This window comes from Ruditapes philippinarum, unplaced genomic scaffold, assembly GCF_026571515.1.
Source record: "Ruditapes philippinarum isolate M1 unplaced genomic scaffold, ASM2657151v2 ctg2649_1_1_1_1, whole genome shotgun sequence".
In the NCBI taxonomy this organism is placed as follows: Eukaryota; Metazoa; Mollusca; class Bivalvia; order Venerida; family Veneridae; genus Ruditapes; species Ruditapes philippinarum.
The window spans coordinates 210,925-228,900 of record NW_026854185.1 but is presented as its reverse complement, the minus strand read 5'-3'; the positions used below and the strand labels follow the sequence as shown (position 1 = coordinate 228,900).

Sequence of the window (17,976 nt, the reverse complement as noted above, 5' to 3'; positions counted from 1 at the left end):
AGAACAAGTTAGTAGAAGTTACTTCAATTTAGGTGTAGATGGTCTAACTACTTAAAGTTATGGAGAAAAATAACGACAGTTATTTAAGTGACAAGAAAGCAGCTAGAAAATCGTACGAAGATGAAAGAAATAGGTTGGAGAAGGAATTTACACGAGTTAGTAAAAGAAAAGTTGTATTGATGTTTTTTTTGAAAAATTACTGAGTAATTGATTGATTGATTGATTGATTTTCCAATAAAACCGAAAAGGAATTTAATGGATTTGCTGTTATTTTAGTACAATCATGTACGTTAGAATTTGATTGATTGAATAATTTTTTTTTTTTGGTATTTATTTATTTCTTTATCATTCAAGAAAATTTAAAATTTTGTTTAATTTATGTCCCCTTTTACAATTTGGTGTAAATATTTTACAGATCAAAGATGAGGTCCAGAAAAACAAACTTGATTACACCAAATGTGTTGATAAAGTAAGAGTGGAACGTGCCAAATATGAAGATGCAAATGCAAAAGGTATTTTATTTTATAATTCATACAAAAACGATAATATTCTATATATGGTTCCCGGTTTATGAACTATAAAATTCATGTCAGAAAGGTAACCAGCTAGCTTACATAAGGTTGGTGGTTCTACTCAGGTTATTAAAGCTTGTGTCTAAAATAATGTGAGGGGACTCTGAGGTCTTCCTTCACAAATAAAGCGGAAAGTCACTTCTGTAATAATGTCTGGAGGGGCATCTTGACCTTTTCCTCTACAAGTAATAGCATATGACAATATAAACAAACCTTTAACATTTAAAAAAAAAATGTTTTGGTAATACTTCCGTCTGTAAAAGTTTAATTTTCTCCAATTGACTTGGTTGCCTGTTGGTGTAAAATTTCCTTGTTTTAATTGGTTGTAATTTAAGATTTTAAGTAGAAGTTTTGCGAAAGTTGAAGTGATTTGTTGGTCATTTAATTAAATTCCTTCATTCTTCAAAAAAAACAACAACTACTTTATGCAAAGTTTGAGTGTCAGTGGTTTTGTAAACCTTGGGGTCACAGGACTTGTGACCTGGGTTGATGTGAAATTTTTCTGTAATTATTGAGTCAAATAGTTAATTGTTTTTTCACATCTGATACAGATATCATGCTGGATTAGTAGTCATGTCACTTGCTGAGAAATTTGTAGTTACTGGTTTGTTATCCAGGAAAGCCGGTTAGGTTGACCTATCACCTAGAGATGACCAAAACTGTGTCAGAATCATCCTAAAAACCAAACAGACCAACTGTACACATTTGCAAATTAGTGCTAAATTTGGTCTGTTGCTTTGATAGTTTTTTGAAATTTGCTCCATTTAATCCAGCAATAAGTACTGAAGAATTTATACACCCTTAGCTAAACTTAGTGTTCTTTAGTGCTGATGTCAAGCCACTAGTCAGTAGATTAAGCCACATATCCATATAGACTATCTCTGTAAATAAGATCTTTCTTTTGACATACTTTGATTTCACCTTGACCTTAAAATGCTAAAATGTTATTGTGACCTTGATCTTTTGAGGTCAAATTTACAAAATTCCTATTTGAGGAGTACAGTGTTTGTATGAACAACAGTAATATGAATAATCTTGTTTCTTTTTGTTATCAATGCTGATTTTTGCTGTGAAATCTGTATACATTTTTTGTACATGTTTATTGTAAATTGTTGTAAGTATTTGTTGATCTTATTTGAAATCTGTATACATGTTTAAAGTAAATTGATGTAAATAATTTATTTATCTACATGTAAGTGACAAGTACTTTGTTCAATGAAATATACATGTACAGTGATGAAAAGCAATATAATATAAAGTAATGGAAACATTTAAGGGACTACCACTTGACCTATGTGTCATTGAGGACATTATTTATTCTATAATCATTTACATTTTTTGAAGCGAGATATAAATGATCACTATTAAATACATTATTGTCACCTTAGTGCAGTAATGGGTTAACTTCTTATATAATTTGATATGAGTTAAACCATTACAGCACTACAGTGGTGATATACATAATATTGATCATTTGTATTTCACTTCAAAAATGTATATAATTATAGAATAATATGACAATATGTTTGTTATTTATATATGATAAAATATATATGATATTTAAAATACAGTGTATGTTCAGTCATAAAATACACTGATAGCTGGGGAATGTAGGCAATTTAATGGCCACAATTGTTTGATATTCGATATAAACTTGATAGTATAGATTTTATAGGCTGTCTGATATTATATTTGTAAAAGTGCATTTAGGTAGATATCAAAAAAACACTTCATTTGATCTAGGGTTCGAAAATAGAATATGAACATGGTTTTGTCATATAAACTTCAATATTGATTATAATTTTATTTTTTTATTTTTTTTCAAGATTGTTTTTAAAATCTATGTATGTAATACTGTATGCTTGTAACATTGATTCTTATACTTTGTTTTATTCACACATTACCTATCGTTAGTGTGTCTTTTCGTTTTAGAACAATTCTTTTACTTTGTATCAGTCCCACATCACAGAATGATAATGTGTCTTTTAAAAAACAAACAAACAAACAAAAAACAAATAAACAAACAAAAAACAAACAAACAAAATGCTGCTAACAGTTTGAAGATTTAAAGACATTTATGTTTTATTTATAGGTTTCATTTTTTTTTTTTTTTTTTTGGAAAGTCCGCATACTCATCTGGAAGGCAGTTAAAAAAAGTAGAAAGCTAAAAAAAGGTTGCTTACACGTTATTTTCCTCTTCCCAAATTAATTGATATTTAATGTACTTCCTGATCTTAGAGGACACTTTGTCATTACAATAATATAAAAAACAGTACGCTATTCCGTACTATGACCTCGTCATGTTTATAATAAACAGTTAGTTGCTGTTAAGTGCTTAGTGATGAGCAATTACTAATGTCGTTAGATCTGTTATAGGCAAGATAAGTAGATCTTGGAAGGTGAACAATGCATGGTTACATCCTTTGATCACGATTTTTTGTAACGATTTAATAAAAAAAAAAAATTAAAATTTTTTAAGTGTCATCATGACAATCAATGTTACTAACTTTTACTTTTTTTAGACATACTTAAGTGAACAATTACGTTAAGTCGTAACATGCTTGAACCGAAAGTATAAATCATTTGCAACCAGTATAGACCAATCTGACCCAACCAACAATCTTGAAATTCATTATAACTGATAAGTAGGTATGGGAAGGTGAACAATGCAAACTTCAAGTCGTTTTCTGAAATGTTTTATAAAAAACAGAATGTGATAATAATGTTATTTGCCACCAGTTAGACAATTAACTGAATTATCATATTGAAATTTATTATGATTGATTGTTCTATGTCTGCAGATGATGTGACCATAACATTTTTTCAATTATTGTACATATAGAACTAAATGTATAGTTTAAGATTTAATGGTACATTAAAAACGAAGGATTTAAAAAAATGATCAAACAAAATTCAAGTGTTAAGAAACAGACCATAATTTTGATACTTATCTCAAAACTAGGTCAAACAAATAAAACTAGGCATACAAATAAAACTAGGCAATACAAATAAAACTAGGCCATACAAATTATGTAATTCCAACTTACAGGTGTTAAGAAAATTTGTATTCTATCTTGTTCCCTGCGGTCTGGAGACCACAGGGTATTGGTACGCGTTTAACTTTTGAGGCATGGAGGAGCACGTGACCTGTTTTCGGTACATGGAGGAGCATGTGATCTGTAAACCGTACATGATTGGTTAATTGACCTTTTCGAAACCCTAGCTAAATACCGTTTGCCAGTACGTTACGGATTTACCTGTAAACACTTTCAATATGATCTACATAAATAACCGAGGTATATCGAGTGAAAAAATGCGAGTTGCTTCCCTTACCTTCGAGTAAAATCGATATCGCTTATGCTAAAACAATACTAAATAAGCTGTTTTTAAACCGCTAGTTTGTTGTGATTAAATGTCCGATTTTGAAATGTATTACACCAATAGAAAACTTTGGATCTTAGCTTCGTCACTGTATATAATTCAACACATCTTTGGACTTCAAAGTATTTTAATTATTTGTTAAACCTCCCATATGTCAGACCATTTTACATACGATTTATACAGTGAGATACGCAATCCGTTATCTTTACTCGAAATTCTACTGATATGAATAGCCAGTCGTCTGCTAGTTCTGAAAGTGTTTATCGGTGTTTATTTCTAATTTTCTATAATTATTTTACCGTTAAAGTTGGAAAAAACTTGAATGATATGTTTGAAAATTATCAATGTTTCTTTAATATCTATCTCAAACTTTACAAACAATAAATTGTTTATACTGAAAATCTACAAAATTAAGATATTCGTAGTGGCATCAGCCATAATAAATAGAGATATTTTCTGCATAAACTTGTGTGTTTACTTTATTTATTTTTTGTTCGGAATTATTCATAAAATGAAGGTGTATTTTTAAAATCATTTTCTTAAAAAGAAATAATTGTTTTATGCTCGACCTTCTCCGGTCTTCAATGGTCACCAGTTTCCAAAGACCTTCTTCCATAGTGATCGTTTATTCAACTTTACCCCTGATAAAAACGTTTATTTATTCCACCCCCCCCCCCCTCCCAAATAATGTTGAAAATAGTTAAAAGAAATATCTTTATATATATCATTAAAATGTTCACCGCAGGAAACCATTTTACTTGTATAATTATTGTTATTCTTCTTTTTCTTTGTTACTGTAAAATCGGAAGGCCGTACCGAAAGTAAGTACACATGTTGTATTTTTAGCTCACCAGAGCACAAAGTGCTGAAGGTGAGCTATTGTGATACACCTGTGTCCGGCATTCAGCACTTTTACTTTAACAACAGCTCCTTCAAAATGATGAAACTATGCAGGAATGACCCTTGGGTTGTTTTGTATAAAAATTGTTTAAACGGTTCTGGTCTGCTGAACAAGATGGCTGCCAGATCCAGGCTTTCAAGCGGGCCCTACTTTTCCTATTTTTCCTACTTTTCCCTACTTTTTTTGTTTGACCCCTACTTTTCCCTACTTTTTTTTTAAATGCCCTACTATCCCTACTTTTTAAAGAAAAAAGCTTGAGGATAATTGATTAAAAAACCAGTATAAGTAGTAGATTGATTTTGATATAATCTTTATCTTAAATTAAATAAGAATCCGATGCTAGTTTAATTGTAGGAAAAAGTTGATGGAAGTAGGTCATCAGTGGTGCAAGAGGGGTTCCATGATGAGGATGGTTTTAGCTTACATGGCAGAATCAGCGACTTTAGGTGAGTTTGCTTATAAAGAAATATTACTTAGTGTTCAATTATTTTTTATGTTTTTGTACACAGACTAGCTTCTCAATTGTTTCATTTCAAAATTATATTATGTTTTTGTACACAGACTAGCTTCTCAATTGTTTCATTTCAAAATTATGATATGTTTTTTGTACACAGACTAGCTTCTCAATTGTTTCATTTCAAAATTATAATATGTTTTTGTACACAGACTAGCTTCTCAATTGTTTCATTTCAAAATTATAATATGTTTTTGTACACAGACTAGCTTCTCAATTGTTTCATTTCAAAATTATAATATGTTTTTGTACACAGACTAGCTTCTCAATTGTTTCATTTCAAAATTATAATATGTTTTTGTACACAGACTAGCTTCTCAATTGTTTCATTTCAAAATTATAATATGTTTTTGTACACAGACTAGCTTCTCAATTGTTTCATTTCAAAATTATAATATGTTTTTGTACACAGACTAGCTTCTCAATTGTTTCATTTCAAAATTATAATATGTTTTTGTACACAGACTAGCTTCTCAATTGTTTCATTTCAAAATTACAATATGTTTTTGTGCACAGACTAGCTCCTCAATTGTTTCATTTCAAAATTATAATATGTTTTTGTACACAGACTAGCTTCTCAATTGTTTCATTTCAAAATTATAATATGTTTTTGTACACAGACTAGCTTCTCAATTGTTTCCCAATGATACTTATGCTAAGGGACAATACAGACTAGCTTCTCTATTGTTTCATTTCAAAATTATGATATGTTTTTGTACACAGACTAGCTTCTCAATTGTTTCCCAATGATACTTATGCTAAGGGACAATACATGCCAACATCTTTGAGCATATATAGATTTTAGGCAATGTTTGGCATATTGGCAAGTATTGAAGTTGCTCACTGTGATCATTTTGTCTTGAATTTTCATTGAATGAAAGATACTGGAAAAATGTAGTGAGTGTTTCTGAAAAACATGTATGCTTTAATTAGATAGAATTTGATAGCTTTAATATGGTAGGGGATTAGGAATCTTTATCTTATAACAGATAATTTAAGAATAACTAACTGTGTGTTTAGGCTTTCAGTGTGCCAATTATTAGTAATAACCATTAAAGATGTGAGAGATTGTTGTTACATCCAAAGTTTTTGCTCTCTATCTTGAAATATATATATATATAATATGGCATAAATACTCATTTATCTGAGACCTACTTACATTTCTCGTAATTAAGTGTCATTAAGTTTTTTTTAAATTCCATTTTACTAACAATTTATTATTTCAGGTCCATTAATTTATAAAAATTAACTTCACAATGCCACATGGACAATGCATGTTAATGTATATGCTTTGCTCTGTAGTTGTGTGCATCTATTTATTTGGTAGCAGGCTTTACTATACTATTATCTATAGTTCTGCAATTAATACATTATGAAGCGTAAACTCTTGCTTTGATTTGTCAGTTTTGCATGTACTAACTTTGCATACTAACTGCTTGTGTATATATCTTAAAATTTACTTTTGGTTTTTACAAGTACATGTATCTATTTTGCATGCCCATGTAAACTCCATGCATATCTAGGATGCTAGTAAACCTTTGCCTTTTTTACATTTATTCCTTTTCCTTTTCTAGTGTGTTATAATGCTAGTTAAAAAATCATGTTTTAACACCTATCCTTGTTCTAGTCTGTGTTTCACATATTATGCTAGCCATGTTTTTGCAAATAACATTTTTCTTGCTTGTATTTTTTAACAACCATTCTATCTTAAATAAGGTTTTAACACATTTCCTGTTTCTAGTCTGTGTACAAAAAACATGCTAACTTAATGTTTAATGTCACTAATAGTCTGTATTCTGACATATTTATTGTTTGGAATTGGATCTAATACAAAAAATACCAATTCCAGGTTCATGTCCAGACACTGGTGACTGGTTTCCTAAATGAAGAAAATGTCATGGATATTAGCTGATAAGGGTCTGTATTTGCTTTTGCATCAACTTTGGAAAATAGGTGAGTAGAGAGTCCTTCTTTCCCTACTTTTGGGCTCTGAAAATCCTTACTTTTCCTTACTTTTTTAATTTCCTACTTTTATCCCTACTTTTTTGTTATTGGCCACTTGAAAGCCTGCAGATCTGAAAATAAAAAAAAACCTTTAAATGACATCTTCTCAAGCTATTTGGCAGATTTTGATGAAACTGTACAGCAATGATCATTAGGTAGTCCTTTACAAAAATTGCTTGTAATCAATCCTGTCTGATGAACAAGGAATATACTGGTAATTAAATCTTATCCATGTAAACCATGTCCTCTGGTGAGCGATTCAGAGCCATTGTGGCTCTCTTGTTTGTGTAATCTTTGTATGTTGTATGTAAACTTCTGCAAATAAATATCTACCATATATTGTTATCTTATATATTATGTTATAACAAATTGTATTATAACTATAGAAGAATAGATGATTTTAGATATGTTCTTATAAAGAAATAAAAGAAAGATTTAACAAGAGGTTTTTAGTTGAAAAAAAAATTAATCAAGATAGCTTTTTAATGCTTGAACCTGGACCTTTTGAGCTCCAGGTAAAACAGGGAACAAGTTGAAGTGTGCAAAACAGAACTATGTGTTTATCTGTCTGTTTCTAGGTATAAATGCCCAGAACAAGTCAATGGGAACCAGAGCTTTTTATATGTTTTTTATGTGTGCAAGTAAAGCCTGGAACAAGTATGAATGTGCCAAAATAGAAATATTTGTATGCTTTATGTAAATTATGTTTGTAGGAAAAGCTGGGAATAAATTTCAGAACTGTAAAATTATGAAAATTTGTGTTCATCCTGTTAGTAACAGTGAAATAAAAATATTCATAATACTCTTTCCATTTGTAGGTAGAGCTGGTAACATGTTTAGAAAAAAATTTGAATGATTTAGAAAGTGCAAAATAGAACTAGGTGTAATGTTTTTGTTTGTAGGTAAAACTTGGGGGGAAAAAAGAAGAAAAAAAGATAAAAAATTTAATGTTTGAGGGGTAAAAGCCAGAACAAGTAAAAAGGTGTAAATTATGACAATTTGTTTGCTTTCTACTTGAAGGTTAAAAATGTGGAAAATGTGAATGATTTAGAAAGCACAAAACAGAACTAGGACTAGGTGTATTCTTTAAAATTGGGAAACAATTTTTAAAAAAAAATGTAAATGAACTTTATATGCTTTCTACTTGAAGGTAAAGCTGGGAACAAGTTGGAAAGTGCAGAACAGAACTATATGTATTGTTTCTCTCTGTAGGTAGAGCTGGGAACAAATTAAAAAATTGTGAATGACTTAAAAAAGAAAAAAATGAACTGTTTTTGATAGGTAGATAAGTTATTGATGTATACATTTTAAGACATTTACATGTTTGAAGGTAAAGCCGGGAACAAGCTAGAAAGTGCCAAACAGAGCTATGTACAGGCTAGTGTGAAGTTACACAAACTACATAACAAATACATTCTCTCGCTATGTGAACTAAAGAGCCATCAAGAACATTATAGCAACAAAACTTTACCATATTTCCTGGACCATCACCAGGCCAACCAAGAGATACTTGTTCAACAATGGTAACACACATTTTTTTAACATGTTTAATTATTAGGAAAATATATAATGTCACTTTAGTGCAGTAATAAACTTACTCCGGAATTAAGAATATTTTGGGTTTTTGCTCTCAAATCCGAGGGTACAAACAAAGTTTACTTGGAAGATATATTGCCACCTTAACCAGGGCCAGCAAAATCTGATTTTGACTTACTAGTCCATTTTTCTCTGAAGCATTTCTTAACTTGACCGTATAACAGCTATACAGTAAATTCTTGAAAATTTCCACTTGTCCATACAAGCTCTGGGATAACCTTGGCAATATGGACAATTGATTTTGCTGCCCCTGCTTTAAGGCAGTATTAGACTTACTCTGGAATTAAGAATAGTTTGGTTTTTACCCAGCTTATCCGGAGGAACAAACAAACTTTTACAATTACAGCTTTGAAGATGAGGGCAACAGGTTGGAAAAATTATATTGTGACAGATAGTCTACTGTGAAACAGTAAAAGTATTAAAAAGTCTACTGTGAAACAGTAAAAGTTTGTTTGTGTTTAACATGTTAAACATTTTAAAAATGAAAACATTAATTTTGTATTTTGATTGATGTATTTTGTTGAAATTTGGGCATGAGGCCTGTGTTACACAAATAATTAAACTATCTAAAATATAACTTTAATTATTTCAGCAAAGATTTTCTAGAAGAGTTCCAGAGTTTGACAACATTCTCTACAAAAGATCATATCGCTGCCTACCAGTCTATAGAAAATGCCGTACAAGACATCGTACCTGAGAAAGAATATACAGAGGATTTTGCCGTTAAATACAAGTATGATTAGTTTTCCCATAATGCCAAGCCAAAAAAAAATTGTTCCATTTCGGGTCTCCCTAAAGTCCCTTAATTTTAGCTCGACTATTCAAAGAGTAAGAGCCGTTTTTATGCTCACCCAGACATTGGCATTTGTGCCGCCGGCATACTTTGGTTAGATTTTTCGTGTAAGTTAGTATCTCCAAAACTACTAAAGGAAATTGGTGGAAACTTCACACTTTTGTTCCCTATGATTATCTAACATAATTAGTATAGGCCCCATAATTGAGTTACCTTTATTACAGAGTGATGCCTCTTTTCTTACTTTCAAGTTCTTAGAATAGTCTAGCATGCTGTTCTACTAGCAGCTTTTGTTACATTCCAACTCAAGAGATTTATTTTTGCCTCTCCGACTTTTCAAAAAAAAAAATCTGTACAATATATATGTAAGATTTTGAACTTTTGCAATGTTACTTAATTTTAGGATAATTCTTACTATCAAAAACTCATGACTGAGGCAATTTATAAGACATTTTTTACAAAATCCAAAATAAGTGGTGGTATTTACAAAAATGATAAGAATAAAAAAGAATACACCTTAATATATAATTTATATAGGTAAAATAATTATGCTATATCGAAGGCTTTGTGCAATATGGCTGTATCTCATATGACATATAAAAAGGAGTTACATCATTTTTGAACCAAGCAGAAGCTGGTGATATGTCTTTAAGATTTGTTTGTTATATTTCTATTATACAAACAGAGTCTTCAAGGTTTACATGTTCCTATTTTGGTAATTTAAGCCTCTAATTTTATAGAAAAACTAGGAAGTTGTAAATATTCTGAAGCTATGTTAGGAAGTCATGCTGATTAGGGGTATATCTGATTTCATATTAATACAGTTATATATAAAACTGTGTTATTTATAGTGGTAGATAATTGTAGATGTAATTTTAATATGCTTATTTACTTCCTGAATGAAACATGAAACTTTTATATAACAAAGATGTTACCACATGATAGAAATAGATTATAAATAGTGATAAAATATGTCAAAATCAGGGACACTGGTGCTAAAAATAGATTGTTACATAACTATTTCTATATACATAAAGTAAAAAAAAAAAAAAAAAAATACATGGAGTATGCATACTAAATTGTTTACATTTTGCTATCTTTTCAATATGTTACTGCAAAATCAATGCTACTTTCCTCAGCTGTTAAATATATTACGTGCTCTAAAATCCATTATTAAAACATTACTACACCCATGTTTGACATTTGTAAAGTATTTAACAAATATGGATTTCTGAGGCATAATGTCCCTTTAATTTAAACCTTACGTATGTGAAGTTTGGGGATGTGAAATTTAAGAATCCCAGTAGGAAAAAAAGAATTCCCAAATTAGTTGATACTTGTACCCTTTTGTAAATGAAAGGGAAAATGATGCCTGTCTTGATATAGATATTTTTACTAACTCTAATTATCTCATCGGTACGTTACAGATCGGACCCATTTACACCAGTGACAATAGACTTTGATGGTAAAATACTAGACGATTATCAGGGAACATTAGTACCGAACCGTCTCGCTGTTGACGATTTTACACAAGAATCACTGGAATCACAGTATGTATTTTTCTGTAATGTTTACATGTGTATATATATATAGACAATATTGCATTTACTGAATTTATTGAACAAGCTGAATAAAGAGATACACGAGCCTCTAGGGAGCGTAATATTATTTTATTAATCAAATTTAATAAATTCAGTATTGAACATATTCAAATATAATATTCTTTTTCTTTTCATACACAAAATAAAGACTGTTTAAATTGAAAAAGAAGCTTAAAGTAGATTATAGTTTGTACATTTTGAAAAATCTGTTGACACAATTGCCGTACACCAAGTTGTTAATATCATCCTTGTGACATATGCATTTGACTGTCCTGTATGTTTTATAGGGTATTAGTATGAAGCATGTTTTAATTATGATTTGAGCCGTGTCATGACAAAACCAACATAATGGGTTTGCGATCAGCATGGATCCAGACTTGCCTGCGCGTTTGTGCAGTCTGATCAGGATCCATGCTGTTCGCTATCAGTTTCTCTACTTGTAATAGGGATTGTAAGCGAACAGCATGGATCCTGATCAGACTGCGCAAATACGCAGGCTGGTCTGGATCCATGCTGGTCGCAAACGCATTATGTTGGTTTTGTTGTGACGCGGCTCATTTGTGTTTTATTGAAAATTATTGCAGAAAACAAACACTGTCCGAAGAAATAGATAGTATAAAGAAACAGCTACAAGATTTAGAATCGGAAAAAAAAACGTCGGCAGACAGAGTAAGGGATCTACGTAAGGACATGTCAAAGTTGTCTCATGAAGAAATGTCTGAGTAAGTGTAGTATTTGTGTGGAGCAGAGATAATATTTTCGGGGTGCCAAGTACAGCATTTTTTTTATTGGATAGGGAAGGAATTTTGCGGGGGATGGGGGGTTGCACGGACAGTATTTTTGTATGGGATAGGAAAGGAATTTTTGTGGTGGGTCAAGGACAATATTTTTGTATGGGATAGGGGAGGAATTTTTGTTGGGGGTAGGGGGGGGGTGCAAGGACAGTATTTTTGTATGGGATAGGGAACAAATTTGTGTTTGGGGTGGGGGTGCAAGGACAGTATTTTTGTTTGGGATTGGAACAGTATTTTTGTGTGGGGGCGGGAATGGGGAGTAGGATAAAATTTTGGCAACATTCCCCTTCCTCAATGTTTGTTTTTTTCTCTTCACCTCTGGCATAATTTCTTGAAAGTAAACAAAAAATATAAGTTAAAGGAGGGCACCAATCCCCTGTTTACAATATATACATTCTTGCCTACTGATCCAAAATAGGGAGTATAGAAGGTTTTGAAAAAATAAAAAGAGTAGTCCAAAGTAATGCTGGTCTTTTGCTGTTGTGAAGTAAATTTTAAAACAAAATGCCTTGTTTTGAGGTAACATTAAGAACAATTTTTATCAGATAAACTCAGGGAAAATTAAAAACAAACAATTAATCTTTTTTTTGGATCAATGTCAAAACTTGGATCAATTGCTTTATTTTTGTTTTATTATCTGCCTACGAATGATCACAAGGAAAATTAAAAATAGACCATAAACATATTTTTAGATCAAGATCAAAACATGGATCAATTGCTAAATTTTAGAAAACAATTATTGTGTAATTTATCGAACTTTTCATGTTTATTTCATTTTACTTCCTGTTTTAAAGTTTCACTATGTTGTATACTATGGCTGTTACATGTAGGAAGAAAAGGTTAATAAACTGATTTGCTACCCCAAGATATATAAAAATATCAACAGGCACATGGGTACAAGTTTTCAGAATTTGCCTGAAGATCAGGCTTTTTATACTTCTGGAAACACTCTTTAACTATATAAATCTAATTAAAATACATGTAATGCTTATTTCAGGGTTTTCAGGTTTTCAGAAATTTTGAACTTTCACCCATGTGTACAAAAGTATTTATTCAGTCCATATTTTTAGATTTTACCTAAGTTTGATGAATGATTTTGTCAAGGTTGAAAAAAAGGACATGTCAATTTAAGATAATTAGCATAGTTAGGCTTAAAGTGGCATGTCTGTTTTTATTTAAAAAATTGAAAATGAACTCAAAAGTAAAATGTTGTGAAGTGAACAAAGAAATTAGTTTCCGTATTGCAATCAGCACTTACAATATATGTAAATCATCTAAAAGAGGTCAAAATTAGCAAGCAATATGCCTTATTGCTTTAGTAACGTAGTAGATATATTGTGATAAATACTGCAAAAAGGATCATTAATTGTACATAATATGTTAATTATTATATAACTAATTACTTTTATAAAATCATCGTACATCTTTCTCAAGTTTAATCGTCTTGAAATATTTTTGGCTCATTTGGAGGCATGTAACTTCAAGTTCTTTTTTAAAAAAATTTTTTTAACATTTTAATTTTTGTATCGCAGGTACCTTGAGAAGCGTAAACAGTTTGAGGAGCTGAAGAAAAAGATAGCCGAGCTGGAAAGTAACATGGCAACGAAAGCTGATCTTATCAAGATAATCGAAGAACCGCTAAATAAATTAGGTGATGGCACGCCTCCGGCAGCTCTCGATATACCAGATATTTCCCTAGACAATGTGGTATGTTTTACTGTTGTCATGACATTTTTGTACGAATTACGGCCTCCGTAGTTGAGGCATTAGAGTCGATGTTTTCTTATCCAGTTACCTCTCTGGCGTTGGTTCGATCCCCAGGCCCCGTGTTCACTAACAAAAGATCAGGCCCGGCTTTCACTAACATTCTCAAAGTAAAAATCTCAGCTCAAATCTGAGATTTTTCTCAAATCAGAAATTGAGATTGAGATTTTTCTCAGTTTGGCTTTCACTAAAAAATATTGAGAAAAATCTCAACTTAAGATTTGAGATTTTTCTCAGATATATTGAGACAAGGTTTGGCTGTCTCAGATTATGTCTCAGTGAAGCTAAATTATTATTTTTAGGGGTATTTTTACTTTTTGCATGGTTATTTTGATAAATAAACATAATTTGACCTTTTTGGCAATTAAATTCCTATGATTTTCATATATTTAGTAATATATTGACTGATTATTGTGGGTGACATCATGCGCTCTAATTCATGACGTCATGAAATTATGACGTCACAATAATCATACTAAAAATGATGTTGTTTTCTTTTGATGTACATTCATTCTTGATAACTCATTTTCATACATGTAAGCATTCAAATATTCACACATTTGCAATTGCTTTTTGTTTTTTTTTGTCATTGTTTCTTGTTGTTGTTCTTTTTAAATAAAACAAAAAAATATAGATCTTCTTAATGTAATAAATATACAAAACATTTCCCTGTTGCGTCATCTTACATCAAAACAGCAACTATATTAATATATACATGATATACTACGTAACAAAAAGGAACACTCTATGTTTTAGTCATAGAAGCCCATCAACAATGTACATTAAGATAGCGCTTATGTCTTGAGAAAAAAAAACAACAGTCTCAGTTGAGAAAAATCTCAACTGTTGAGAAAAAGTTTAGTGAAAGCCAACTTGAGAGTTTTCTCAAGTGAGATAAAATCTCAGTCAATATTGAGACAATCTCAAGTTGAGATTTATCTCAGTTTGAGAACGTTAGTGAAAGCCGGGCCAGGATCAGCATCTCCCCTTCTAATCCAGTTACCTCTCTGGCGTGGGTTCGATCCCCGAGAGATGCTCTGGTAGTTTAGCATGGAGGAAGGTAGTCTAGTACTGGTTTAACTCACCAGGAACGATGGTTAGGAAACTACCCGCCTATATGACTGAAATACTGTTGGGAAAAGGCGTAAAATGAAACAAACAAACAAATTACTGCACAATTACTTTTAGCTCAACTTCTCATAAAATAGGAAGAGCAATTGTACTCACGTTGGCGTCGTTATCATCATCGGCATGGCCATCACACTTTGGTTAAACTTTTGCCTGCAAAATTGGTATCTCCAAATCGAAAGAAGGGGATGGGTTGAATTTTTTTTACATTCTTATTTGAAATCACAGGTAGTCACTGTGCAAGGCCCATAACTCTAACATGGATTTTGGATAATGACCCTTGTTGAACTTGGACAAATCTACATTATCCAGGCTCTTGTTTCTCTATCAAGCACTGAGAATAGTCGAGCACGCTGTCTTACTGACAGCTCTTGTTTAAAGTAACATTTGTTATAGCAAGAATCTGGAACAGTTTATTTGTAGTTTAACGAATTTCAGTATCAAAAAGCAAATAGTGAGCTACAAATAGCAAAGGGTCTGGTTAGACTGTCCCTTCTGTTTCCTGCAGGTTAAAGGAACACCAAAGGCCTAAAAATATAAAATTTGAAAATCTTACAAATATCAAGTAAATCTCTTAAAGCAAAGGATAACAAGGAAATATTCTTAAACCTAAATTGAAAATTGATTTTTGTGCAATTCTTTGCCGGAAAATGCATGAAAAACCGGTCATTTTGCATAATTAACTAATTATTCTTAAAAAATGGGGCAATGGAATGACTTGAAAATTTTCACACAAGTTAATTGGTCCAGACAGTCGTCAATTGGTTTAACAAATCTTGAAAAAAAAATATTCCAAGTGAGGTCAAGTCATCAGTCCTATGTGGATTTTTAACCAGGTTTTCAGAAGGAATAAAACTGGTTATGAGATTGAGGTATGTCGCTGGGCGGACAGGAGGGCGGGCGTAAACAATTTATTCTGTGCGCAACTCCTCCTACATTTCTCAAGGGATTTTGAGGAAACTTTCACAGAAGCTTTGTCATCAAGTGCCCTTGCGCATGTAGTCGGGGTTTTGTGATTTGATAATTATTGACCTTTTTATGGCCCTTTGTTGTGTTTTTCTTATACCGGTATGGAATATATAGTGAACATTTGACCTTATTAAGGCCCTTTGCTTTTTTTGTTTTATGGAATAAATAGTGAACAATGTTTTCTAAGCAAAAACCTTCAGTGAAATGTTTTTGCTGAAAACCTGGTTTCAACACATTGCGATGTTTTTTGTCTTTAAATGTTTAAACTTTTTAACATTTTTTTTCAGTCCACTCACAGTGGCGGTGACGAGAAGAATAGTAAATTGAAAATGTTTAAAAATCTCAAGAAGATGAACCCTTTAAGATTGATGCGGGAAAAAAGCCAGATAGAGAACGGACAGAAAGAAGACGGTCCACAAAATTACGAACAACAAGAAACACACCCTTCTTCCAGTGTGGATTCCGGTTTTGCGGTACGTTCATGACATTCCTTGTATACACTCATATTATGTTTGTCTCAGTTGGGTTTGAATCCCGTTTGAAAAACACTTCAGGTTCCTTCATAGGAAATAGCTATCCAGCTAGTTTACAGAATGTTGGTGGTTCGATTCTATTCATTTGCTAGTTTTGTGCCTGAAATTATGCACACAATGGGGCACCTAAGATCTGGTTTAAACTAGTATAGCTAAAAAGTTTCAATATGACCTATAGAGTGGTTTTAATTATACTGTGTATATTTATTATATTTTCATTGCCATAACTTCTACAAAGATGCATGTAAATTATAATAAATGAGTACTGTGTTAATATGTTGTAGACATTTATTTCCAGTGCTGGGTAAAATGAATTGATTATCATAGTGCTTTGTTAGGTTATGCATACATTTACTCATTTCTATGTATACATAATGCATAGTTTAGTGCTGTGTGATAGAATTGCATATTTCGATGCTGTGTAAGTAAAGATTATGTAATTTTGTTGCTGTGTATTTTGCTTAATGCAAATTTTAATACTGTGTGATGCATATTTTGGTTAAAGTCGAAAATAATGCTGTGTAAATAAATATATCAATAATGTGTGAATGAATGAATGAATGAATGACGAAAGTAAGGAAGGAAGGAATGAAGGAAGAAAGAAAGGAAAGAAGGAAGGAATGAATGTATTTATACTTCAGTACTGTGTAGATGAATATTTCAGTGCTGTGTTAATTGAAATACTTGTATTTTAGTGCTGTGTTATTTGAAATACTTGTATTTTAGTGCTGTGTTAATTGAAATACTTCTATTTTAGTGCTGTGTATAAGTTAAGTATATATATTACAGTCTTGTTCAGCATCACCTGCTAAAAAGTTAGAAGATGAAGAATGGTTCCACGGAGTTTTACCGCGAGAGGAAGTTCAGCGTCTGCTGTCAGACGACGGCGATTTCCTGGTGCGAGAGAGCAAGAATAAACGTACCAATGAAACGCAATATGTACTGTCGGCCTACTGGCAGGGATACCGTCATTTCATCATACAGTTTCAGGAGGTATATTGCTTTAATCCTGTTTGCCTTATATTTTAACCTTTAAAGGGACTTGACCAGGGTTTTTTTATGCCCCCGCCCGCTATATAATGGCTGGGGGATAACGTTTTACCCTGTTCCGTCATTCTGTCAATCTGTCCTTCCGTCATCCCGTCATCATCAATTTTCGTTCATTATCTTAGTAACCGTTGCACACATTCAACTCAAATTTGACATATGGATATATCATAAGAAAATTCAGGTCAAGTTACAATTTGGTCATGGTCCGATGATTTTTGGCAGAGTTATGCCCCTTTCACTTTGAAAATATGAAATTTTCAGTTTCGGTTTATTATCTCCCCAAAGGTATTACACATTCAACTCGCTAATGTAAACAAACAAAAAATGAATTTTCCTGTAGCTGCGCCTCCAAGACACACTTACTGAAAAACGGGAA

General features: G+C 31.8%; 1 protein-coding gene across 1 annotated transcript in view; it reads left to right on the top strand.

Annotated features, from left to right (window-relative positions):
• Window positions 1–59: 59 nt before the first annotated feature.
• LOC132739311 (tyrosine-protein kinase Fer-like) overlaps window positions 60–17,976 on the top strand; it is a 61,999-nt gene continuing 44,082 nt past the window's right edge. Inside the window, exons 1-9 of the mRNA XM_060726997.1 lie at window positions 60–155; window positions 416–512; window positions 8,703–8,895; window positions 9,561–9,701; window positions 11,189–11,311; window positions 11,947–12,084; window positions 13,689–13,863; window positions 16,305–16,490; window positions 17,340–17,543. Coding sequence (XP_060582980.1) covers window positions 60–155; window positions 416–512; window positions 8,703–8,895; window positions 9,561–9,701; window positions 11,189–11,311; window positions 11,947–12,084; window positions 13,689–13,863; window positions 16,305–16,490; window positions 17,340–17,543 — 1,353 coding nt within the window. The remainder of the gene's footprint in view (window positions 156–415; window positions 513–8,702; window positions 8,896–9,560; window positions 9,702–11,188; window positions 11,312–11,946; window positions 12,085–13,688; window positions 13,864–16,304; window positions 16,491–17,339; window positions 17,544–17,976) is intronic.